The sequence below is a fragment of the Trichomycterus rosablanca genome, chromosome 16 (assembly GCF_030014385.1).
Source record: "Trichomycterus rosablanca isolate fTriRos1 chromosome 16, fTriRos1.hap1, whole genome shotgun sequence".
Lineage (NCBI taxonomy): Eukaryota > Metazoa > Chordata > Actinopteri > Siluriformes > Trichomycteridae > Trichomycterus > Trichomycterus rosablanca.
Window position 1 is genome coordinate 23958353 of NC_086003.1, and position 26907 is coordinate 23985259.

Here is a 26907-nt window from a genome sequence, read left to right on the forward strand (position 1 = left end):
GAAGTTGATGTATTAAACAATGTGTTTTAAGCCAAATCAAATTATGTTATAGCCACAGCCTTTTATTTATGTCCTAGAATTCGACAGTTACAAGTATTGTTCCTTCACAGTTGTAGTAAGCACTGTTGTAAGCATTAATAGCATTAACCCTATGTTGCATATTATCTTGACTCAAGTTGTTGATGGTCATCAACTGTGTAGGACACTTGTAGATCAACCATTATTAATCTATAATTATGTAACAGTTTACCCATGGAACAAATAAAAACAGGCTTCATTTAGGGGCATTAATACTTTTTAAAGATGCTGTAATTCAATAGCCTCTGGTGGACATAGCATTTTATCATATAGAAAAAACAAAAGCATAATTAACAACCTCCACTCACATACTCCCTGTGCCCTCATTCAACAATGTGTTCTCCAAAATAAAGCCTGAGTGCAAAAGTCGTTTAGTAAACTGATGAAGCTCTGGGTGCTGGTGATGTCATTATGCCCCTGGAAAGATCTGACCCAAAGCTGAGGAGTAATGTTGAGAGTAAACAGTGAAGCACAAATATAGTATGACGTAAACCCCCATTCTGTTCATTACCCCATTAAAGGCAATATAAAATAATATACATATACCATTTATAGAACAAAACCTTTTATCTTCAGTATGTCCATTCAGGCTCAGTTTAAGGATTAAATGTGGAACATGACTGAGTTGTACCGCTCTTCGTTCCCCTCTGTTTTACAGAAGGGTTTTCATCAAATAACCCTTTAAAATCTCTTGATGTATGAATCAGCAGACTGATCCCATGGTGATCATATGGTTTTCCAAACAAAGGCAAATCCTATGCAGGTGGCTGTCATCACCCGGTCATGTGTCCTGTCCTTCACAAAACTGATTAATCCAGATCTCAGAGTAAAGAATCCTTTAAACAAGGAAAGCTTAATACGCCTCAAGACACCAAAGCTCCTCTCATGGCTGAACTGACTGAGGGAGTGAAAACTCTCTTGTGCTTATATACATGATTTGGGTAAAATAAGAGCTGCAACACAACAAACATCATGAGACCAAAAGCATTAATGTGTATTTCAGCATGAACTATTTAATATGTCAACAGAGGGAGAAAAAGGTACCAGGGTCAGAAAAAATGAAAGTCAGTTTCAACAGCTAACACATACTGTTGCTGCACTAAACACAGGGGTTCAGTGCTGATCTGATTCACTATTTAATGCATGACCATGACTGAGTACAGATGCAGGATCCTACTGTACATTAAGAGAATTTGGACATTTCTCTTTAAGGAGAATACTCAGATGCTTCTTCAGTCCATCTTGATTTGGGTACCAAACTTTTTTTTTATGCACTTTCAGCTCATGTTGTTATGTACTAATCCAGAATTGAACTGCTTTAATTGTCTTGACCATTGCCAATGCCTTTGCCCACTGTTGTTTGCTGTATCATGACTTCTTGTAGCTGCCCACATTACTCTCAATTAGACACCAGCTTCACATTACATGTCCTACAGCAACTCCTTTAAACCACACGTATACAGCAAGAACATGAAGATTTATTTAAAATGGCACAAAATACATTGTACCATTTACCATTTTATATGATCTGTTTTTTAAGATAACAATTAATTTGATGATGAAGCTTCTGAAAAAAAACTTGACACTATTAATTAATGAATATTGAAAAAAGTAGACTGATTCAGCCTAAATGTGCCATTCATTTAAATTTTTAGCATTTTAGCAGACACCTTTATCCAAAGCGACTTACAGTATTGAGACATTTTATTGTCTACGCAATTGATGATTAAGGGCCTTGCTTAGGGGCCCAACAGTGACAACCTGGCAGTGGTGGGGCTTGAACCAGCAACTTTTCGATTACTAGTCCAGTACCTTAACCACTAGGCTACAACTGCCTACATTAACACGAAGATTCACACTACAACCTCCCAAGGCATAAGGACAAGCCTTCACAATCACAAAATTTTAGAGTAATTTAAGAATTACATTTTAGAGTTTAAAATTAGGCCTTCACAAGTGAAATATTTGTGTTCAATATTCAGATAAAATTCAGTTTGCACAGATGACATTAACCTTGTGCTAAACAAATCTACCTTACAATAAAACAATTCTGCCACTGCTAAAGCATTTTATAACTAACCAACCAAACAAATTGACAAGGCCAGGAACAGATCTAGCCCACCGTGCCAAGCCAATCTTGACTCATATAATTTATACAACATAAATCTAGAAACTAAATTATATTGTCACACCATCATAACATCTTTCACATTTCGCATGCAGTGAGTCCGACTGATCACTGTGAGCATGTGAGCACTGGAGAAGTATCTGTATTAACATAGATATTCAAAGACATCTATCAGAATCAGATCATAACTACACATTCTTAAAGTTAATACAACTAGTGGTAATGACATTTGCATGGCATGAACAAAACAATCCATTAAGCATGATCTGGATTCAGATTCCTGCCTAACATGAAAATACAACTTAAGTTCTGGGCTCTGGAACTAGTTACATGACAGCCTTTCTACAAGCAACTGGATTGCAAAATGAGCTTTTCTTTGGCTGCTCAAAGAGCAGATTGAAACCTGTGCTTTTAATCAGCACTTAACACTAATCCAACACTTAAGATAAACACGTATGCATCACTCAGAGGAAAGTAAAGAGTACAAAGAACTTGGTGGAATACACATGCTGTTCCTACAAATAAATTCTTTTAAAATGTAGAGATTAAAACAATGACTTAAGCAATAAAATATGTTGTGGAGGGAATAAGGATCATTCAGTCATTCAGTTTTACTCATCAATCAGTAACAGATTTTCGTTGGTACTTTTGTGTGTGTAAGAGAGAGAGAGTGAGAGAGTGAGAGAGAGAGAGAGAGAGAGGGGGGGGGGGTGTTTGACAGAACGATTAAAACACATCATTCATTCATTGTCTGTTTTACTATTGCTTTAACTTGGTCAGGGTCACAGTGGGTCTGATTCAGTGAACAAAAGGTAAGAAACCCCCTGGCCACGTTGATAGTCCATCACAGGGCAGACACACATTTACACCCTCACTCACATTTTTGCAATTTTAGTAGCTCCAATTGACCTTACTGTATGACTTTGGATTTGTGTGAGCACCCAGATAAAACCCACAAAGGCACAGGGAGAACATGCTAACTATACAAAGAGGACCCAGGCTGCCCAGCAGCTGATGCCCCGACCCTTCTTGCTGTGAGGTGACAGTGCTGCCCACCCTTCAAACCCTTCAAACACATATACATTTACATTTTCATTCACAGTGTACAGTCTAAGCAACTGGAGTTTAACGGCTCTGCTCAAGGGCCCAACAGTGGCAACCTGGCAGTGGTGGTGTCTGAACCAAAAACCTTCTGATTACTAGTCCAGTACCTCAACCACTAGGTTACAACTGCCATAAACACATACTTTGTCAAAAACAATAAAAAAGATTAAAAAAAAACAAAAAAACGCAAATAACCCACAATACCCACATCAATCAATCTATTTAATCATAAATTTAATGATTACCTTCTAGTCCCTCAGTTATTAACCATCTTAAAATACTGTACAACAATGAAGGAATATGTCAGACCATTGAACAAAACCGCAAGCCAAATCCCACATTTCTTTCTATTCACTATATTTCTGGTAGTGTTTATTTAATTTGTCTTCCAGCATTAAATATGAGCCCCTGCGTGCATTTATTTTAGTAGACAAAAAATACGAGGTTAAAAGAAGTACATTTAAGAACTGAATACTTTTACAATCAGATCATGTTAACACTCGAGTACGAAGAGCTAATGAAAGACAAATGAAACATTAAATTAGGAAACACAATCCTGCCACCGTGTGGACAACCTTAAAACTGCAGGAGAAAAATTCATTTATTTTTACCCTAACAGTTATTTACATTTATGGCATTTATCAGACGCTTTGAATAAAAGCGACTTAAACTTGTGACCTATACAATGCATGCAGTTAAGGGCCTTTGCTCAAGCGACCAACGGGCAGTGGTGGAGCTTGAACCACATTACTTAAATCAAATGCATTGTTCAGAACATTTAGGCCTAAAATTTAAATCATTTTGTTCTCAAAATAGATCTATTACTAAAGGTACACTTGTTCTGTATTTTGTAGGCCTATTATATGTTTATGTAAATGTATTTGCATGGCCCGTAAAGCAGCCTTTCAACCAGTGATGAGGCTTAGATGTACAGGGTGGGCCATTTATATGGATACACCTAAATAAAATGGGAATGGTTGGTGATATTAACTTCCTGTTTGTGGCACATTAGTATATGGGAGGGGGAAAATTTTTCAAGATGGGTGGTGACCATAGCGGCCATTTTGAAGTCGGCCATTTTGGATCCAACTTTAGTTTTTTCAATGGGAAGAGGGTCATGTGACACATCAAACTTATTGAGAATTTCACAAGAAAAACAATGGTGTGCTTTTAACGTAACTTTATTCTTTCATGAGTTATTTACAAGTTTCTGACCACTTATAAAATGTGTTCAAAGTGCTGCCCATTGTGTTGGATTGTCAATGCAACCCTCTTCTCCCACTCTTCACACACTGATAGCAACACCGCAGAAGAAATGCTAGCACAGGCTTCCAGTATCCGTAGTTTCAGGTGCTGCACATCTCGTATCTTCACAGCATAGACAATTGCCTTCAGATGACCCCAAAGATAAAAGTCTAAGGGGGTCAGATCGGGAGACCTTGGGGGCCATTCAACTGGCCCACGACGACCAATATACTTTCCAGGAAACTGTTGATCTAGGAATGCTCGGACCTGACACCCATAATGTGGTGGTGCACCATCTTGCTGGAAAAACTCAGGGAACGTGCCAGCTTCAGTGCATAAAGAGGGAAACACATCATCATGTAGCAATTTCAAATATCCAGTGGCCTTGAGGTTTCCATTGATGAAGAATGGCCCCACTATCTTTGTACCCCATATACCACACCATACCATCAATTTTTGTGTTCCAACAGTCTTGGAGGGATCTATCCAATGTGGGTTAGTGTCAGACCAATAGCGGTGGTTTTGTTTGTTAACTTCACCATTCACATAAAAGTTTGCCTCATCACTGAACAAAATGTTCTGTGTAAACTGAGGGTCCTGTTCCAATTTTTGTTTTGCCCATTCTGCAAATTCAGTGCGCCGATCTGGGTCATCCTCGTTGAGATGCTGCAGCAGCTGGAGTTTGTAAGGGTGCCATTTGTGAGTAGCTAATATCCGTCGAAGGGATGTTCGACTGATGCCACTCTCCAGTGACATGCGGCGAGTGCTACGCTGTGGGCTCTTGCTGAATGAAGCTAGGACAGCCACTGATGTTTCTTCATTAGTGACAGTTTTCATGCGTCCACATTTTGACAAATCCAACACTGAACCAGTTTCACGAAACTTGGCAAGCAGTTTGCTAACTGTAGCATGGGAGATGGGTGGTCTCGTAGGGTGTCTTGCATTGAAATCTGCTGCAATGACCCGGGTACTGCGTTCACCAGACATCAACACAATTTCTATCCGCTCCTCACGTGTTAACCTCTGCGACATGTCAATGGCTGTAAACAAAGAGAAGCTTGTAAATAACTCATGAAAGAACAAAAGTTACGTTAAAACCAAGCACACCATTGTTTTTCTTGTGAAATTCTCAATAAGTTTGATGTGTCACATGACCCTCTTCCCATTGAAAAAACTAAAGTTGGATCCAAAATGGCCGACTTCAAAATGGCCACCACCCATCTTGAAAAGTTTTCCCCCTCCCATATACTAATGTGCCACAAACAGGAAGTTAATATCACCAACCATTCCCATTTTATTTAGGTGTATCCATATAAATGGCCCACCCTATATATTCTTAGATGTATTAAAAGTATTCAGACCCCTTGACTTTTTGCACACTTTGTGTTCGATTTTAAATAGAAATGACTGCCATTTGAAGCAATTCATCTACACTTAATCATCCATAAACAAAAACGTTTTTTGCTAATTATATTATAGTGCCAAACTGAAATTCCTTATTCCTAAATTGTGCATCCTTGACATGTATCTAGAACTCAAAGATGGGTCACTCTAAACACATTTCAAAAGTCCAGAGTTGAGAGAACCAGTTGGATGGGCAACCATTTCCACAGCACTACAATCATTTTTAAATACATAATTTAAGTGCTTTCATATTATTCCATGTATTTACCTAATGAAACATGATTAAAAAGCTCCAAATAGTCAGAGGTGCTGGACAGACTGGTGTTACCAACTATAGATAAGTCCTATCGTGATTTAATCTGACCTGTATACGATTGTATTATTTAATTCTGTAGTCAGATTATTTTAGGTTTTTTTTTTTTTAAATACATTCTCCTCTAAAACCCCACAATTTAAGATTTTATGGCCTAAACTTCCAGCCCTACCTGGATGAAAAAACAATATTACACCAGAACAAACCTTTTGGTTTCTCTATGGCCACTCAAAACATACAATTTCACTATTTTTTCAACATTTATTTATGCTTGTCAATCACTAAGCAGCAGATCATTGTGAAGTTGCACTCTTCTAATACAGAAATGCTGTTATAATGCTAGGGTTATACTTTCCATACCACAGTTTTTAGCAATAATAACCTTTTTTGGCAGCAGGTGTACTGTGCAAATCAAATTAATTTTTAAATAAATCAACTTAATAGCAAATCTAACATTTCAGCTTTAACATGCTAATACATAGTTCATACTATACTAGAACTGATGCTTTGCAATAAACATGTGCCATTTCAAGGGTGTATTTGCACCTTATTCCAGGAGTTTCTAGGAAGACGTTGGACCCACAGCAAGCATGATCAGAATTAAGTTGTTACAGAAGATACATGATTTATTTTTATCTGTTTGCTATACTCACATCTCAACTGTATGAAATGTCTAAGGAAGCTGATTTAGGATTAATAGATTAGGGGGGGAATTCCACTGTTCAGGGTTCATTCTCACACTGCACCTGGGCTCCCCAAAACAGGTTCTTGATCCTCAGTGGTTAATGATAATGAAGACGGATTGAACAAAAAATTCTGAAATCCTTCAGAAAAAGTAAGCACATAAGTAACGTATTTGGATTTTATTTGATACCTTACAGTATGTTTTCAAAATAAATCAAGAACATGAGCACTAATAGTATTCAACGTCATTCAGATAATCTTCCAAATTAAAGAGGTAATATAAAAAAACTAAACAAAAGTATGAGAGAAAATCTCTTATTCTGAGACACTGATAGCATAATTAGCTATTATTTAGCTCTGCAAAACACATTACCTGACATTACTTCTCAAATAAAAAAAAGTCCAAGAAGCTCATGAGAAGTGGTGAAAATTCCCACGTCCCTGATGTACGTTGCGTTAGATAATAGACTTAACAGAATTACTGTGCTGTTGCAAAGTTCTATAGAAACATCTTGTTTTATAAGGGTTTGGGAAGTGCAGATACTTCCTCCATACACTCATCATATGTCTCTTGGTATTCTTCATGTGGTTTAATCATGATGACACACGTTGGCCGCTTTGAACCCGCCGAAGAACCCAAGTCCTGAAATTAAATTAAATAAATGTTAAGGCACAGACCTTAATTTAAGAATAAATGTGGGGCAAGGGTTAATAAAAAGGGCACAATACAAACTACACTACATAGTTGGGATTTTTATTTTTACTATTTAGTAGAGAAGTAAGTGCATTGGAATGAAGCATTTAAAAAATATTTCATTTGCTGCCAAAATGATTTAATTAATCTTACAAGTAAGTCAATGTTGTGTATATAGAGTATGTACATCACATTTTACCAAGTAGTTATATTTAAAAATCTTACTAGAAGAGTCTAGTGCCATTTAACATGTGCACTTTTACTCAGAAAATAAGAGGCTAAAAGTGAAAGCAGTCTGATTCAAAATCTCCACTTACACATATATTATATGTATTTCTGATAAGCATCCCAAAAGTGTTTTTAAAAGCAGGGCTGCAGTCAAAAAACACCATAATTACAATGTGGTATTTAATAGACATAAAATAGGCATTTTAATTGTGCAGCTTTAAAAAAAAAAACTTCTGCAAGGTAATAATGGGTCAGTTAAAGCACTCTAATTGTAGCAGAATCAGAAGATCAAGAACCTTCCACACACAGCAGCAGCAAAAAAAAAAAAAAAAAAAAAAAAAAAAAAACTCTTACCACTTTTGAGGGAATGTAAGCATAGGGCAGGCTTTTATCCTCACACATGACGGGTAGGTGGCAGTACACTTCAATTGGAAGAGTATCTCCAGCAAGCACCACAATCCTACAGACCAAAAATATATATAATTATATGTAACATTCACAGACAATTAATTTTCACTGCTGCAATATATACATGTGCTCTGAGCTTCTTATGCTGTTTCATACTGCAAAACATTTTGAAAAACACAATTTCAAGATCCTAAAGGATCAAAGCACTCCCAGAACACTCATCACACAAGGTTCATCAGTTCACAAGGTTATATCGAACACAGTCATGGACAATTTTGTATCTCCAGTTCACCTCACTTGCATGTCTTTGGACTGTGGAAGGAAACCGGAGCACCCGGAGGAAACCCACGCAGACACGGGGAGAACATGCAAACTCCAAACAGAAAGGACCCGGACCAGAAATCTTTTAACAGCACTGTATTTACACCTCTAGAATTGCTTCATGTTTGTGACTTTGTTTTGAGACATATACATGGAATCTTACCCTTTTTCTCCTTTGTTTATGAACTTCTGTACTTCTTTGACTCCCCGGCGAATCTGTTTATGTTTTGCCGCTATTAAAGAACAAAATCAGATTAGAAACAAACAAGACTGAAAATCCAGAATTAAAAAACACCAAGTAAATTACAATGTTAATGTCAATGTTAGGTTATATATTTTACCAGGGCAGAAATTATTTGCATTTTAATTATGATTACAAGATCATTTGTTCAATGTATGTGTATGAGCTAATTATTGTGTTATTGTCTTAGTTGAGACAATCCTTTTTATACAAGTTGAATATGCCCATTTAGCTGGTCTTTGCTGGTTATTTAGGCTTAATTTTTAATAATTTGAACAATTCTGCTATATCCCACATTTCACCTTGGGGATAAATAAAGCACATCTTTTTTTACTTTTCTACTTGTCAATCAATTATTTAAGTCATTAATTAATAATAACTTTATAATTATTTTGGTTAATCAACTCTACATTTATAGTTTAACTACTCAGCCAACATAACCAGCTTTAATGCATTAACAACCCACTAAAACAGAAACGTGATGAAGTCTGAGGTAGCTGGATTCTTTCTTTTCTCCTAAATTGGTTATATAGTTTAACCGAGTAAGATGTTAGTGAAGTTTATAAATAGGTTAAATTTGTACCTGATGTTAGTGTAGGTTATAAATAAGATATTTGTATCTAATGTTAATGGAGGTTATAAATAAGATATTTGTATCTAATGTTAATGGAGGTTATAAATAAGATATTTGTACCTGATGTTAGTGGCGTTTATAAGTATGTTATAAATAAGATATTTGTATCTAATGTTAGTGGCGTTTATAAGTATGTTATAAATAAGATATTTGTACCTTTCTTGATGCATTTGTAGAGTTTCTTGCTGAGTTTTTTGGAAGCGAGCGGAGACGCAATGGGATTAATATTAGCTAATAACTCCTGATAAGACTTCTCAGTTGCTGCAGTTTCCTCCTCAGTGAAGCTTTTCTCTTTCTTAACTTTAGTCATATTTACAACACGGAGTTAAATACAAGTACAGCTGTTTAACTTTATTTACCAGATGTGTTGTTTTACTGCACAGCGAACACGTGCAGCGACTAACATGTGAACCCTGCACTTCCGCTACTCTCCCGCTGTACTTCCGAGTTTCCGTACACAGCGCCCCTGGTGCAGCGGAGGAAGCAGAACAACCTCAACTTCCGCAAAATCAATAATAATGTATTGATTAGTGGACTAAATCTGAACCATACTGACTTTAACTCTAATCATTTAACCAATAGGTCAAATCTAAATACTCAGAATCAGTTCTGGATCTTAGTAAACATTAGCAGAAGCTCTACACTGTTTAACATCACCCAGAGAATCAATGATCTAAACCACATCATGTAAAACCTGTTACTTTCTAAAGAGAACTATTTAAGAGAACTGAATTTAAATCACTTAGTACCCACTCTTAGATCATTACAAATGAATCCTTTAGAGTATTTTGAAAATTTTATAATGGAACTAAATTTGCTATACTGCACAATAATTCATTATAAAGGACTTAGCCCAATACAACTTGGTGTACTGTGAGCCCTAAAAGTAATCATACCCCTTAACTTTTCAGCGTGACAATAACACAAAGCGTACAGCTGAACAGCACCAGATTATCTTCTGGGCAAGTTTCATAACCCGAAGATAGGCGGCTCAAATCCAGGTTCTGCTATGCAGCTACTCTTGGGTCCTTGAGCAAGGCCCTAAACCCTATCTGCTCCAAGGGCGCTGTACGATGACTGACCCTGCACTCTGACTCCAACTTCCAAACAAGCTGAGATATGCGAAGAAAGCATTTAATTGTACTGTACAGTTGTATATGTATATATGACAAATAAAGGCATTCTATCTATAAGTGGCTCTGACTTAAACCCTTTTGCGTCTGTGGAGAAACCTGAAGATAATAGTTCAGACGCTTGCCATCAAACCTGACACTTGAGAGGCTTTCCTTTAAGAAATAAACTGAACAAATCCATGAGCTGTATCTCAGATTACTTGATCAGATGTGTCTGAACCGTTATCTCCAAGTTTCCCCACATAAACTGATGGGGTTTAAGTCAGAGCCACTCAAGAAACTTGCCTGGAAGCTAATCTACTGTTGTTCAGCTGTATGCTTTGGGTTATTGTCATAAGTTTACTTATGCAGAGTGTAAATTTCATTTTTCCAGAGTGTAAATTATTTTAAGTGAGTACTGTTACTATGTTCTCTACTGCTGCTACTACCTCTATTGGAGAGTTGCCATACAAAATTTTATTGTGCCTGTGTACTGTGACAGTTAAGATTTTATTCTATCCTAACTGCAGCTAGAGTAATGAAGTAAAATACATTTTGTAAATAAGAGACTTCATGGGGTTTTTAATTAGTTTTGGAAAAACCCAAAGAACATGATATGGATAATTATGTGTAGGTTGATGGGTAAAAATAACAGAAATATTAATTCAAAATAAAATCCACCACACAAGGGAGTGGATTCTAAGTCCACTATATCTGGTGCACACTCATCTAAATGATAAGCAAGTTCTCACACAAAGTTATAATCATTTTATTCTTTTAACAAAATAAAGGGTGATGAATAAAACATGCACCATGATATCAAAGACAGAATACATATTTAACAAAAGCTTCTTAACTATGTATTATTGCAGATGTCAAACAAAAGTCACATTTACAAATTCCATAACTTAAAAACATCCATAAATATCATATACAGAAAAAAACTGACAAGGTCCTCTTCAACTTTCATGCACTCATATATTAAAGTAAGGTGCACAAATGCCTTCTTCCTACAAAATTCAAAGTATAAACTTTTGTTTTTGGGCATTATTCATCTAATATTTTTTTTTTTTTATTCATTTTAATATTTATTTATTTATCACCCCCCCCCCCCCCCCCCCCCCCCCCCCCCCTTCTCTTTTTGCACCCAATTCAGTCGTGGACGGTTGAAACTTCTCTTTCACGTCGCTGTCTCCACGCAACTCGAAAGCTTAAGACCTTAGCACTGGTGGGCCAGCATAATTTACCACTGTGCCACCCGAGTGCCCTGATCTACTAATATAAGAAACAAAAGAAAATCGCATATCAAAACTGTCAGTTTATCTAAAAAATATTCAGTAAACTATTATACAATAATGTTATTATGGTCCAAAACAAGACGACGTTGTTCATTCTAACACAAACACAATTTAATGTTTCCCAATAAGAAGAAATTAAATACACTTTTCACTCTTTTTCAAACATGCACTGCTGCCACTGATTTAATACTGAGGAGTCAATAAATACTGACACAAGACCATTAGTAAAAATTAAGCTCTACTAGCCCACCAACGTCAAGTTTCTGAGGCCAAGGTCTCAGCAGTGCTTCTAGCCTGGCCAGGCGTTGTCTGTGGAAGGGAGGGTTGTATAGAGTTTCTCCTCACTGATGCTGAAACAGTGATTCTTGTTGTCTGGTTAAGGCACCAGTGCGAGTAGTAAGAAACACATTTAGCATAGCGAAACTTCATATTCATTAGAGAATTTACTGCTGGCTGGTTTGAAAAAAGGGGCCAGCGACTCCACATGTCAGAGGTAGGAGGTATTAGTCTCTGCCAGTATGGGAGTGGTGAAAGCAACAGAGGAATTCTAAAGGAATTGGAAACAACTAAATAAAAAATGTAGAAAGGTCCAGCAACGGTTTTTCACAGCACCGATATGAAAGTAAACAAATATAACAGGTTAGAATATAAACTGTTGATTTTATTTTTGGGTATATTTATGCATTGTTCAGCAATTAAAACGGGAGGTTTTCCATTTTTCTGCATAATCTCAAAGCCAGTAGCGTTCAAGCATCTTTGGCTGTGTACCAATCAATAGAATAGTACCGTTTAAAATACTATATGTTGTGGATTTGTGTTCCTAAATAATGTGGGGAAATAAACAATACCCAGAAACAGCAGCACACAGCAATGCTTTTTGATGAATGCTAATAATGTCCAGGTGAATGCAGTTTTTTTTTGAAAATGGGATGGGATTATAGGTAGTCCACCTGAATAATTTATTAGAGTTACATATAACTTATAAACTCGATGACAAAAATACAAAACTAAATCAACAACTTGGGAATTAAATAATCAAGTTTGTTGTATATGTGTGTACATGTAAATCTCCCAAAATTCCCCTTAGGGATCATGTACATATAAATCTATCAAAAGAAAAAAAAAAAACTGTACAATAATGAAGCACAAGAGTTTTAGGTCTGAGTGGTACAAACCACACAATTATGACTCCTGTGCTTTTACAGCAATTCCCACATGCGCAAAGCGAATAGTGCGCCCGTGTAGCTTGTAACCGTCCTGCTTGACAACAGCTATAGAGCCTGGCTCAAGTCCATCAGCTGGAGTATGGCACACAATCTCATGCTGATAGGGGTCATAAGCAGTCCCAACAACATTCATCTTCTCCAGCCCATGCTTGGTGAACACTTGTTGCAGTCTGTTCTGTACGAGTTCCAAACTCTGAGTAAGGGTCTGTGTGTCCTCCTCTGTGCCATGTACAGTCTGCTCCAGCAGGTCCGCCACCTCCACCAGGTCACGACAGAAACTCTGAATTCCTGTACGAGAGACAGATTGTATTGATCTCATCATGCAAACCCTTAGAAATTAAAAGTGGCTAACATCAATGTCTGCTTTTAACATAATGGTTTACCAAAGCGTTTAGCATCCTCCACAAATTTCTGAGTTCTTCTCCGAACATTGTCTGAGTCAGCCAAAGCTCTTTGATACCTTTGCTGTAAAAACACAGAGATTTGACTTGAATACAATTACTCTAAATCGTTTCTTTAATCAGCACTATACAAACAAAAACACGACTCTATATTTGTGCATCCACACAAGTTTTATCAGATTTATCTATCAAATGCACTTTGTGTATCTGGATTACTGGCATTCATTGATCTGTTATGCTAATTATATTGATTGTTATTGATAAATCTTGTTTTCTGCATTTTCTGTAGAATTACCCCTTAATTACTTTTAGTTTTTTTTAAGTTGCATCGCAAAAGGAATGTAAAATCAAATATATAAAATAAACTAAAATTTTCCAACATGGTGGGGTCTCTGATTCAGCATGAATGTGCACCTGTACACAAAGCTAGTTTCTTACTACAATGGCACACACAAAGCTCTGACCCTAAGAGCAAGGACTTGTAGCTGTGTTCTTAATATCCTTTACTGTGTTATTAACCATAATATTTTTTTTCTCAGACTTAATTAAACAAGAATCACTTTTGTCTTGTCTGTTAAATAGAAGTACATTCATTGTCATAGATGTAACTGAAGAACGATGTAAAATCACAAAAAATCAAATGAAATGCATCTGTAATTATGTTTCTCGTGCAGAATGTGAATGTACAAAATTTGAAATCCAACCACACTTTTTTTTGATGAATGCCCTCTTTCCTAAAATTAAGTATCCATTTATTTATAATCATACAGAAAATAATCTTACTTTTTTTTTTTTAAACTGTTTATGATCTGCACTAGCACTTTAATACTGAGAAGAAAAAAATAAATATAAAAAAATAGTCAGTTACTCACGGTGAGATCTCGGACCTGTTCCTCCAGTTTGTTGGCTCTCATCTCCAACATTCTGACATGCATTACGGAGCGACTGTGATCATCATCACCATCATCACTGTGGCAGTCATGTCCTGTATTGTCCCTTTCTGCAGCAGTGCTGGAGAAACCAATACGGGACCTAATGTACAAAAGATAACAAATGGTAAATGCTGAAAAACCTTTCAAGAAGTGTATACAAGAAAAAGAGCTGGCAAGTCACTGTGTACAAGCTTCTAATTTTGGTATAATCTGCTTCTGATCTGGTATAATACTACTATTTTAGTAATATATACTATGTTTATGTAATAGTCGCATCAATGTTATGTTTTATCCTGTTTATTTTATTTAATTTCTATCCTAGTCAAGGACGCTGAGGATCAGGATCCACTAGACGAAGGGAAAAATCCCCTGTACAGGGAGCCAATCGATCACAGGGCTTTGAACATCTGTTGATGCATTAACAAGCTTAACTTGTGGCAGTGTGAGGTTATTGGGTGGCATAGCAGTAAAAAAAAAAAAAAAAAAGCAACATAATTTGCTGTATTTATTCATACAAGATGGCGCCATCCAAAATGCTACACAGTGCTGTCAATTTGTGTCATATAAGCTGCGTCCGGAATCGCATACTTACAGAGTATGCACTAGATTGGAGGAAGTATGCACTACTCGGCCGGTAAAAAGTACATACTTTCAGTACAGAAGTATGCAATATGCACACAACACCGCTACGTACTACATCCGCCATCTTGCCAACGTCAAGTGATGACGTAAGGACGTGATGACGTAATATCACCATAGTTACATTTAAATTTTCTGCATTTAGCAGATGCTTTTATCCAAAGCGACTTACTGTTGTGACAGTATACAATCTAAGCAATTAAGGGTTAAGGGCCTTGCTCAAGGGCCCAACAGTTGCAACCTGGCAGTGGTGGGGCTTGAACCGGCAACCTTCTGATCACCAATCCAGTACCTTAACCACTAGGCTGCAGCTTCCCTTAGTTACAGACTCATTACAAACCCTCGCCAAAATTTTGGATATTTATTATCTTACTTACACTTGTGAACAGAGGTCTCCGTTTTCCGCTATCTTTCTTGTTTCTTATTCCGCTTTGAACGCCTACGCAGCTCCAGTTGCATTATGGGATACATTAGCGAACCGCAAGTGTGCATCGCTTGCATACTCAAACATGGCTGCCCAATAAGTAGGTCATCCGGGTACTTCTCGCGTACCTCTTTATTTATACTATGTACTATGTAACCGCTCTCGCGTCCTCATTTCACGTACTATTGAGTATGGAAGTATGCGATTCCGGACGCAGCTACTGTCTTCTTTTAAAAATGTTTGAACACAACAAAAGAAAATATTTATCTTTTTTGACAGGTTAGCTTTAGGTCATACAGCATCAAATACCACTGCAAGACTAAATAGAACTACCAAGAAACACAGTGATACGTAATAAAACACCTGCATGTTTAAACTACATTTAAAAAAGAATTTGTATAGCAACAACACTTTGTAAAGTGGCAATGTATGGCAAAGTAAAATAGTGTACATGCACATTAAAAATCTTTGCTTCAGGTTATAAAACAGGGGTCAGAGAATTGGTAAGCTTACTGTTTACTGTGCGGTATTCTGGGAGACAAGATTCTGAGTAAACATGAATGAAATACCATGACCTCACTGGCCAAGGTTTCAACTCCTTTTTCTTGGAAATGTATTTGAAGCTACACAAAAACATCTGTTCAACACCTTTTCGAATTATCCAAGTTTCACCACTTTTAAAACAAGCCAAATGTCACCTACAGTGTATCACAAAAGTGAGTACACCCCTCACATTTCTGCAAATATTTTATTATATCTTTTCATGGGACGACACTATAGACATGAAACTTGGATATAACTTAGAGTAGTCAGTGTACAACTTGTATAGCAGTGTAGATTTACTGTCTTCTGAAAATAACTCAACACACAGCCATTAATGTCTAAATGGCTGGCAACATAAGTGAGTACACCCCACAGTGAACATGTCCAAATTGTGCCCAAAGTGTCAATATTTTGTGTGACCACCATTATTATCACTGCCTTAACCCTCCTGGGCATGGAATTCACCAGAGCTGCACAGGTTGCTACTGGAATCCTCTTCCACTCCTCCATGATAACATCACGGAGCTGGTGGATGTTAGACACCTTGAACTCCTCCACCTTCCACTTGAGGATGCGCCACAGGTGCTCAATTGGGTTTAGTCCATCACCTTTACCTTCAGCTTCCTCAGCAAGGCAGTTGTCATCTTGGAGGTTGTGTTTGGGGTCGTTATCCTTTTGGAAAACTGCCATGAGGCCCAGTTTTCGAAGGGAGGGGATCATGCTCTGTTTCAGAATGTCACAGTACATGTTGGAATTCATGTTTCCCTCAATGAACTGCAGCTCCCCAGTGCCAGCAACACTCATGCAGCCCAAGACTATGATGCTACCACCACCATGCTTGACTGTAGGCAAGATACAGTTGTCTTGGTACTTCTCACCAGGGCGCCGCCACACATGCTGGACACCATCTGAGCCAAACAAGTTTATCTTGGTCTTGTCAGACCACAGGGCATTCCAGTAATCCATGTTCTTGGACTGCTTGTCTTCAGCAAACTGTTTGCTGGCTTTCTTGTGCGTCAGCTTCCTTCTGGGATGACGACCATGCAGACCGAGTTGATGCAGTGTGCGGCGTATGGTCTGAGCCCTGACAGGCTGACCTCCCACATCTTCAACCTCTGCAGCAATGCTGGCAGCACTCATGTGTCTATTTTTTAAAGCCAACCTCTGGATATGACGCCGAACACGTGGACTCAACCTCTTTGGTCGACCCTGGCGAAGCCTGTTCCGAGTGGAACCTGTCCTGGAAAACAGCTGTATGACCTTGGCCACCATGCTGTAGCTCAGTTTCAGGGTGTTAGCAATCTTCTTATAGCCCAGGCCATCTTTGTGGAGAGCAACAATTCTATTTCTCACATCCTCAGAGAGTTCTTTGCCATGAGGTGCCATGTTGAATATCCAGTGGCCAGTATGAGAGAATTGTACCCAAAACACCAAATTTAACAGCCCTGCTCCCCATTTACACCTGGGACCTTGACACATGACACCAGGGAGGGACAACGACACATTTGGGCACAATTTGGACATGTTCACTGTGGGGTGTACTCACTTATGTTGCCAGCTATTTAGACATTAATGGCTGTATGTTGAGTTATTTTCAGAAGACAGTAAATCTACACTGCTATACAAGCTGTACACTGACTACTCTAAGTTATATCCAAGTTTCATGTCTATAGTGTTGTCCCATGAAAAGATATAATGAAATATTTGCAGAAATGTGAGGGGTGTACTCACTTTTGTGATACACTGTATGTCACGGTTTACCTTTATGTTTGGTACCAAAGAAAAATGTAGCCTAGTAAAGTAAACTAGCTATTAAGATTGTTTTTAATTAAAAATTAAAACTTTTTAAGGGCTGTATCCCAAAACATACATATTTACATTATATTAAAGTAGCTATTTTAACGTATTCCATAGTTATAATACTTCAGGAAAATATACACTGTAGCGTGGGCATGGTGACACTACAGCTCAATAGACTTTTATTGGTGTAAACAATATGCAGATATGTTGTCGCAACTCTTCTTAGGTTATGACAGTTTTTATGAATCTGTGTTTTGTAGTGCTTTTGGTTAGTCTGTATGTTTTCAGATGTATCAGTGATCCGGTTGCAGCTTGCTTTAATCAGTATTTCCGCTGCCTTAAAAGAGCATTATTTCCTTAAATTCGGACCTTAAGTCTGGCCAATCTATCTAACCCCATTTTACATCTATGTTAGAAGTGGGATGCACCATTGACAGAAAAACCCAAAAAGTAGAAGAATGCAAATCAAGGCTGGTTCTCCACACAACCGAAGGATCGCAGTGGACGAGGCTGATCGGTGGAGGGAGGTGAAGGACACAAAGACACTTTGTGCAAAGAATCCAGGCTACAATTCAAAAATAAGCCACTGCACGAATGACCACTGGGTAGCACATACCCACAGCTCTATTCGCTCTCCCAAAGAAGAGGGCACTTTGAGTGGAGGGTTGCAGCATCCCTCCCCCACAAGTAGATTCGTGCTGGAGTTGTTCAAATTGCAGCAGTCATTAGAGCTTCTAGATGTGGAACTGTTGTACTCCATGGCGCCCAATGCCACCAATGCTCCAGAGTCGTGCCCACCACAAGGGCAGTTCAGGGACATTGTTGGAAACAATGTAGTCTTGGCATAGTGACACCACATTGGACAGTCATTGGTGTAAATAGTTCAATATGCAAATGTGTTGTCACAAGTGTTCGTGATGTCAATTTTTGTGAATTTACTGACTATGAGTTGTGTAGTGCATTGGTTAGTCATAGGTTGGTTTAGATGTGTGATCCAGTTGTGGCTTGGTGTTTCTTTTTAAACAACTAATGGTAAACACTCTAAAAGCACTGGAATCAGGTTTTTAAACTATACTAAATTTATGTAAACAGAAAATATAGAAAGTAAACTAATAAGCCTAATAAGCTGGCACTATCTTATCTAGCGTATTCCTTTAAACCACTAAGTAAACAGATAGTTGGTTAACTGTAATCCACCACACTACCGTGCTGAGAGGTGGTCAGAATAACCATATAATTATAATTAAAGGTAAACTAATTTTAAATACTATCTGGTACTGAAATAGGAGTTTGAGACCAGTATATATTTATAGAAGTGGTTAACTAGTCATGCGACGGTAGATATTTGTTTAGCCACAAGCTATTTAGCAAAATGACGCAGATTGAGTTTATGTTTTTTACTAAGAACTATCAGAACAGTGCAAATATATAAAAAAGTCGTCGTTCACAAACATTTCGTTTCGTTTTATATAAACGCTGAGCCGTTATCCATTAGCTAACGGTATGCTAACTCTGTTAGCTAGCTAGTTACGCGTTAGCGAATCCTTTCCCAGACATTAAACTCGTTAAATGTTATTTATATAAAATACAAATATAGTTTAGCGCTTCTTACCTAAGACAGAGCAGTTTGAATGGTGAAACGCCCAGCTGAAACCGCGTTTTTCCACACGACGAGAGAAAGCAGACGGCCATTTGTTTGAGCTCAGGTTGCTAATGCTACATGGGTGAGTGTAGCTGTAACTCGCTCACCTCAGCCGGCTCCCATCAATCACACCAGACCACCCACACAGACCATCACTATCAGGGGCCCAACAATACACATCACATTCATTCAACCCCCCACCTATCTTCATTTGTTTCATTCTTTAGTTCTGTCACAATCAGGATTTAGTATTTCCTGCTGACTTTATGCCACTCTTATTTTGACTGTTATATTATTGCTGTATTTTCATTTAAAACATGAACAATAACTTTGCACACTTATTTGAGTATACTATAAAAGAATAGTTAAAGAACAGTGGAATCTTACAATTAACCACAGCCTTTATAAACAGACCTTTAAATACTTGTGGTAACTGTACTGAATGTAAAACAATACAGGTATTTGAGTGGAATTTTCTCCAGAGAGAAAAAAGACAACTAAATAAAAGTGAAGATTTATTTGGGCTTTTTTGTTTAACCCAGTCCAGATGCCACACACACTTACCAATAAACTAATTCACTTTAACTAGGGTCAATTTAGAGTAGCCGATCCACCTACAGTTGTAGAGAGGTGGAACACCGAGTAAACAATAAAAATCTAGTAAAAAAAAATACCAAACTCCTTACAGACAGTAACCAGAGGTGAGGTTTGTACAGGCCTTAAGTCCGGTCAGATTTTACTTTTTTATTTTAGGTTACTTAGGAGGCAATACTTCTCGATGTACTAAAATGATCTGTCACCAATAAAAAGGGACCACCACAGGACCAACCTTTATCAGATTTTATTTGAAAGGATCAGTCTCAGCATAGCAATGACACTGACATGGTGTTGCTTGGGTGTGGCACACATGTAAATGCTTTTAGATTACTTTTCAGTTCAAAAATTATCAGGCAACAGTAATCCTGTGGGTTGAAACTGATAAACTGTGCAATGCTGATAACCAGGCCAGAAAAGCTAAACACAAAATAAGCATTGTGCCAAACCTACTAGACAAACTAAATTGTTGAATTGTTGAATGCTGAACTGTTCTATATAAATTTATGAATATGAACTGAATATGTTAAATTGCACATAAGTGTACTAATGATAAATTCATTGAATGCCCTCCTCCAAAGCACCTGTACTTATAATATCTTACTAGTTATTTCGCATTTCTCCTGTATTTACATGTTACAAACTGAAAACATTACATTTACAGCATTTAGCAGACACTTTTATAATAGAAATGTAAGACAAGACTCTCTGTAGTTCATTCCCAACATAGGATTTTAATGTTAAATACAGTATATACAGACTTGACACATTCTGACTTTAAAAAAGAACTTATCTTTTACCTTGTATATTCCTATCGTATTAACCCTAATGACAGTAAAGTGACAATATTTTTCCTTTATTGCAATACAATTTTAAAGATAGAGTTTCATTATTTTATTTAAAAACATTTCAGCATCTTTAAATTTTTGAGTTGTAATGCCTGTATAAATCGGTGCCTTAGACATTAGTCTAAAATGTGTGTATCAGTCAGAGCTGCAACCGTGTTTGTGCTCATGTGTTATTTAGTGAAGGTTTTATGAACCCAATTTCCAGAAATGTTGGAAGATTTTGTTAAATGCAATAAAAACAAAAATCTCTGATTTGTTAATTTTTTGAACCCTTATTTTACTGACAAAAGTACAAATACTAGACCTTTAATAGTTTAACTTAATATAAAGTCATTTTAAAATTTAAAGGCCTCTGCATTTTCAGGCATCAAGTTTAAGTTTATGCTTACGAAATACAATACAATTAAGTTAATTAAGCTGGTCATTAAAACATTGGAAATCTTTTTTTGCCAGTTTAATAAAGGGTTTAGAAGAAATAACAAATTACAGATTCTGTTTTTATTGCATTTTACAACATGTCCCAACTTTTCTGGAAACTTGGTTTGTAGATCAGCTGGTGATTGGGTGGCCAGCAAGGTCATGAATAGACGTAAAATATGATCCCTTTGAGTAAAAAGAGGAAGTAAAGGGGGAGACTGGTCATTTATCTGCCCTGCACTGAAATACACTGAAGTCAGAGAAACAATGGCCTATTGTCTTTAAATCCTTGAAAAACAGTTGAATTTTTTTTGTCTAAATCGAAGCATCATAATAACTGTTCCTGCCAGACATATAATATCAGTTCTTACAGATACTACAGTGCCTAATATTCAATCAACTTTGACATAATTTTGTGGTATTTTAACCATTTAACTAGACATGCTGGCCATGTTCATGCATTCATCTACCTTATACATTCATTTATTCATTCATTCATTGTCTGTTTTACCACTGATTCAAGGATTCGATTCATTGGGTGAAACGAAAAACCCCAGACAGGTTGCCAGTCCATCACAGGGCAGACACACACACACATTCACACACACACATACACACACACACACACACACACACACACACTTTCACACTTCTGGCCATTTTTAGCTTCAATTACTCTGACTGCATGTTCTTGGACTTGTGGGAGCAAACCCACATAGACACAGGAAGAACGTGCAAACTCCACACTGAAAGAACCCTGGCTGCCTGGCTGGGGAATCAAACCCAGGCCCTTCTTGCTGTGACTCACTACTTACTACACCACTGTACCACTAACCACATACAGTTAATGCTTAAAGTTTACATTTACTTGTAGGATACTATGTCATTGCAGTCTTGGTATTTAAAAATGCAAGTGTTTTTGCTAACACACCTCTTTGTCCAAAAACCTTAAAAAGTATGAGTTTCATTATATGATTCATAAATGTATTTGTATGTTAACTGTGGGTTTCTTAAAAATGACAAAATCTTCTGGGCAAAACAATTCATACAAAACACCTAAGATTTAGTTATATGTACCTGAGCTCTTTTACCTTGATAAGATGCTTGGAATTATCAATAACAAGCTTCTAGCACAAATGTGGTTGGATCTTTGACCACTCCAGTTGACAAAATGATTTAACCAAGTATATTGGTTTTTGGGCACTGACTTGCCTATTAGTATTATAATAAACACAATCTTTATTTCAGGAATTCCAAAGCCTCATTCTTGCCTGAATTAAGCAATTCTGAAATCAGTGCTGATGTGTGTTATGGGTCATTGTTCTGCTGGAACATGCAACTTTGTCCAAACATGCACCAGTTCCATTAGCAGGAAGTAATCCTCAGAGCATAGTACAGCCTCTACCATGCATGACAGATATAAATGGGTTTGAATGCCTTAGCTTTTTTTTCTCCTAAACATAGTTTTTTTTTTTGTGGCGAAATTAATAATCCAACTTGCTATATGTATATTTTAACCCATCAGATAATAAACTTTAAATCAAATAAATGGCCTACTTAAATCTGAAACACATTTAAAGAACATTGCATAAAACATAATTTCACAGAATTCCAAGACTGTCATGACACACATTTATCTACACGTATCCATTTGTAATTCTCAGTGCAGCATTGAAACTAACATGGCAGTGTTTAAATACTAAGTGGTCAGTAACTGTGCACAGTGTTTAAAAACCAACCACCACTTCTGTATCTTGTGCACTCAGAAACATACACACTAACATGTACAGTAAATATCATGGTCATCACTGTTCTGAGAATGATCTATCGTCCAAATCATATCTGGTCAGTGGTGGTCTTAAGATGGATCTTATCTTATAACAAACAGAGTAAAGGGGCTGACAAACTGTGTGTAGCACCTAACAGGTTAAAACCAGTACATTTATACAATGTGCACCTATTGTACATGTTAGTTATACATTATAAAAGGACTAGTGAATGTACAAACAAGGCAGGCAGCCACTGACTGGATGTGGAAATGCCACGTGAACTATAGACGTATCAAAATTGTGAATATCATAATTATATTTCCTGAAATTTCTTGTAAATTTTAAACCGCTTTTCAATCATGTATGTTTCCTCCTATAGTACATCCTAGTATATACAGCCAAAAACACCAAAACTGTTTCAAAAATCACCCCAGAGAGTATGTGTACATAAGCTTAACACATCAATACCGGCTCCTCTGTGTCCCAATGACTCATCTCAGTGCTCTTTACACAGTGTGTTTACTACCACTCAGGGTCACGTCTGAATTCTCTTCAAACACAGTATAGCATGGATGTGCAAAACAGTAGATCATCAAACAGTCTCTTCAGTTTTTTATTTTAAGTCCCCTTCTTTGTCTCCCATTCCTATAGTTGGAAAGAAAACAAAGCAGACAGAACTGATGTATTTGTGCATTTGCACATCTTAATTTGCTTGTTTTTCAAAAACATTTTTAGGACAGTACCTTGGCTTTCTGCATAACGCTTCCTTTAGTAGATGCACAAATCGAGGGAGGACGTTTACGCATCTCAGAGGTACAGTTCACTGGAATGGAGGCTTCACTATAAGCATTCTCAGTTTTCCTGATTTGAATCTGTAGTAATAAGCCGTACAAAAAAATAAATAAATAAAACTATTAGGCAAAAGCACAAAAATGTAACTAATTCATAAAACAATACATTTACACTGCAGTAATATTTTGGAGCAATTCTTTCCCTGACAAAATACAATTTATTATTGATTTTGACTTAAGCATCTGCTTGTACTCTGAAGCCACCAGGGGGCTTTTATACTCCTGTTAGGGTATTACTGTACCATTGTCATTGGAGCTGAAAGACGATGATGATCATTGCATTTATATTTTTACATCCATTCATATTTTTGCAATGTTGATGTTATGACAGTATCTGCTTGTTCATTTCAGGGTCACGGTGGCTACTATAAAATTTAGAAAGGAGTATGTTTGGTCATCACTGATCTTAAGCTCAAACACAGTTTTGTTGTGCAAAAAAGACAATAAGCGGATGAACAAAAAAAAAGGTTTTGAAGTGGCCTGGATGAAGTCCTAACTTAAATCCCATTGGAATGCTGGGCAGGATCTTAAACAGAGACTTTATGCTTGAAAACCTTCCAATGTCTCAAAATCAAAGAAACCTTGCATAATAGAGTAGGCCCAAAATTCCTCCACAGCTATCTTGAGTTAATAAATGTCTTTGGTTGCAGTTGCTGCTGCCCTGGGATTAGTGTACTGTTACACATAGTGATATGGATAGGGATAGATGTTGCATAGTACATTTTCTATAAAAATCTAAAAACAGTTGACCTCATCTGCAGTTCTAACCCCCAGGTTAAAAAGAGCTTACATGTTTAATCCTAGGATTACTGATGAAAAGCTTTGCTACCTTGTTGGCAGGTTTGTTGTCAGCAGGAGCTCCTAGCTCACCAGTAGCCAGAGACTTCTTCAGCTTCTCCTTCACCTCAGTGAGCTGAAGCTCTAGCTCGACTCGGTTATCTTCCTTCCTTCTGCAGCTCTCATCAAGCTCTGTTAGATGTGTTTCCAAATCCTTCTGCTGTTTACCTATTAAAAATGGACACACACAAGCAATAACACATGCAGTGCGTGCTTTTTTGTGATTAAAGTTAGTAAGTCAATGGGTAATGCCACAGCAAGGGTAATTACAATGAACATAATTAACCATAACCACAAAAAATAAATGAACTAAATTACATATCAGAATTTCATGAACAAGAACACACAGTCATTGGTGTTAAGCAACAGTCTTAGTTGCCCTGACACAAAAATTACAGTGCTACACTTCTGTCTTCTAAAACTGAGAGAGTTGGTAAAGCGTTACAAGCCAATTTGTTTTCACAACTTTCACGACTATTGTAAAAGTAAGTGATTTCCTGCCCTTTAGTAACATCGTTTCTTCTGACATTAAGCTACTCTCTGCATGAAGTAAATATAAACCCATATTATATGTTTTTTTTAAAGTAACAAAGGTTCAGAAAACCATAAAGTATCATAAAAGAAACTGATTTCTAAATTAAACTCTAAAAATAAAAGTCAAAAAGGAACAGTGTCATTGTGGTGTTTTTTAATATTAGCACTGTGTTATAACTGTGTTATGTAAATTCATTATAATTAGTGAGATGGTATAATTTCTGAGCTGGTCAGTCTTACCCGTGGCTCCCTTCAGCTGCTCTTTCACCTCTCTCTTCTTTTTACGTAAAGAAACCAGAGCTTTTCTGATCTCTTCCTTTTCCTTTTCTAACTTCTCTTTCTCATTTAAATATCGACGTGCATCTTCTTCTGCTCTCGTCTTCCCATATTTACCATACTGATTCACCGCTACAAGAGAAAGTGCACGTAATTAACATTTTAATTAAACATAAATGCATTAGTAATAATCTATAGGAGGAAGTACAATCTTACAGGAACCGTGTCTCTTCACAGTAATTTCAGAGTTAACCTTTACATTGTCAGCGCTGGACAGAGAAGAATGACGCTTCACTTTGTTTCCTGATTTCGGAGTCTCCTCTACCTGTTAAAGCCATTATGGCAGATATAGCACAGACAGAGGCACAATTAATATGGACAGAAGAGGGAGAAGAAAGTTGTCAATAAAATTATGCATATTATGGTATGGTTGTATGGCCGGAAATGTTATTTATTTCTTTTTTTTACATTTGTATTAAAGTCGTTGTCAGTTCTGTCAATAAATGTAGTTTTTATTTCTGTCCACTCAGTTTGTTGCGGTTAGAAATTTGATGAGAGGCTTTCTTGGAGCTTAATAAAATAATGTCAAAAGAAATCTCTACTGAGTTTTTACACAACAAAATACTTTTTAGCATGTAGCTGGCAACTAAGTTTAAAACATACTTTGAATACAAGGTAATAAGGTAAGCTATTACTGTCTACACTTAAACTAATAAACTGATTGTCTAGGTGACCTATTCAGAAGTTTATGTAAATTAAGTCCAGTTTACAGCTCTGAGGCTACCAGTAGTTCACAGGGCAGAAGATTTTAAGTAACATTTTAATCTCAAAAACTTTTATAGAAAGTTAACATTTAATTACTGTAATGTGTGAAATATTTATATAAATATGGTACTAGTATCAGCAGAAGAAAGAATCAAGAAAAAGTACTGATTATTCACATTTTTTATTCCATAATGTAATAAAAAATATATTAGTTTGCTTTCTAAATGTGTATATTTGAGGATATATCATCATGTAAAATGACTAAATTAAAATAATATGATATAAAAAAAACACTACTTCAGGATACCTAGTTCTTAAGAAATTTTAATTTAAATTGTAAAATATTGTGGCTCACACTGATTATCAAAGGTGCCAAACTTCACTTTGTCCATTGCTGGAGCTGGAGAAGTGACACAAGGATAAAATCACTTAAGTTACTGTTTGATGTTTAATGGGCTTTTAACTACTCTTCATTAAACTCTTCATTCAAAACATAACTATGAACTGGGTATGAACT

The 26907-nt window shown here is 36.8% G+C and overlaps 3 protein-coding genes across 3 annotated transcripts in view; all 3 read right to left on the reverse strand.

Annotated features, from left to right (window-relative positions):
- Positions 1-6519: 6519 nt before the first annotated feature.
- Positions 6520-9902, reverse strand: nhp2 (NHP2 ribonucleoprotein homolog (yeast)). Its single transcript, XM_063011584.1, has 4 exons — positions 9639-9902; positions 8771-8840; positions 8233-8338; positions 6520-7599 (listed from the first exon to the last, which is right to left on the reverse strand). The coding sequence occupies exons 1-4, from the start codon at positions 9790-9792 to the stop codon at positions 7474-7476; spliced, it is 456 nt and encodes a 151-aa protein (XP_062867654.1). The 5' UTR covers positions 9793-9902; the 3' UTR covers positions 6520-7473.
- Positions 9903-12827: 2925 nt separating this feature from the next.
- grpel2 (GrpE-like 2, mitochondrial) lies at positions 12828-19596 on the reverse strand. Its single transcript, XM_063010990.1, has 4 exons — positions 19470-19596; positions 14392-14551; positions 13502-13583; positions 12828-13406 (listed from the first exon to the last, which is right to left on the reverse strand). The coding sequence occupies exons 1-4, from the start codon at positions 19547-19549 to the stop codon at positions 13075-13077; spliced, it is 654 nt and encodes a 217-aa protein (XP_062867060.1). The 5' UTR covers positions 19550-19596; the 3' UTR covers positions 12828-13074.
- Positions 19597-22928: 3332 nt separating this feature from the next.
- The window catches only part of afap1l1b (actin filament associated protein 1-like 1b), a 28602-nt gene continuing 24623 nt past the window's right edge, over positions 22929-26907 (reverse strand). Inside the window, exons 16-20 of the mRNA XM_063010991.1 lie at positions 25842-25950; positions 25590-25757; positions 24808-24983; positions 23871-23999; positions 22929-23772 (exon numbers count right to left, since the gene is read on the reverse strand). Of these exons, the coding sequence (XP_062867061.1) occupies positions 23746-23772; positions 23871-23999; positions 24808-24983; positions 25590-25757; positions 25842-25950 (609 nt within the window). The 3' untranslated portion in view covers positions 22929-23745. The remainder of the gene's footprint in view (positions 23773-23870; positions 24000-24807; positions 24984-25589; positions 25758-25841; positions 25951-26907) is intronic.

Excerpts from the sequence above, each read along its gene's own strand:
- nhp2 (XM_063011584.1), bottom strand. The coding sequence starts at position 9,792 with ATGACTAAAGTTAAGAAAGAGAAAAGCTTCACTGAGGAGGAAACTGCA. Across the intron at positions 8,841-9,638 it reads CTACAAATGCATCAAGAAAG|CGGCAAAACATAAACAGATT; the intron begins GTACAAATATCT and ends GTTCTTTAATAG. Across the intron at positions 7,600-8,232 it reads CTTACATTCCCTCAAAAGTG|GACTTGGGTTCTTCGGCGGG; the intron begins GTAAGAGTTTTT and ends ATTTAATTTCAG.
- grpel2 (XM_063010990.1), bottom strand. The coding sequence starts at position 19,549 with ATGGCCGTCTGCTTTCTCTCGTCGTGTGGAAAAACGCGGTTTCAGCTG. Across the intron at positions 14,552-19,469 it reads TTCAAACTGCTCTGTCTTAG|GTCCCGTATTGGTTTCTCCA; the intron begins GTAAGAAGCGCT and ends TTTGTACATTAG. Across the intron at positions 13,407-13,501 it reads GGAGGATGCTAAACGCTTTG|GAATTCAGAGTTTCTGTCGT; the intron begins GTAAACCATTAT and ends TCTCTCGTACAG.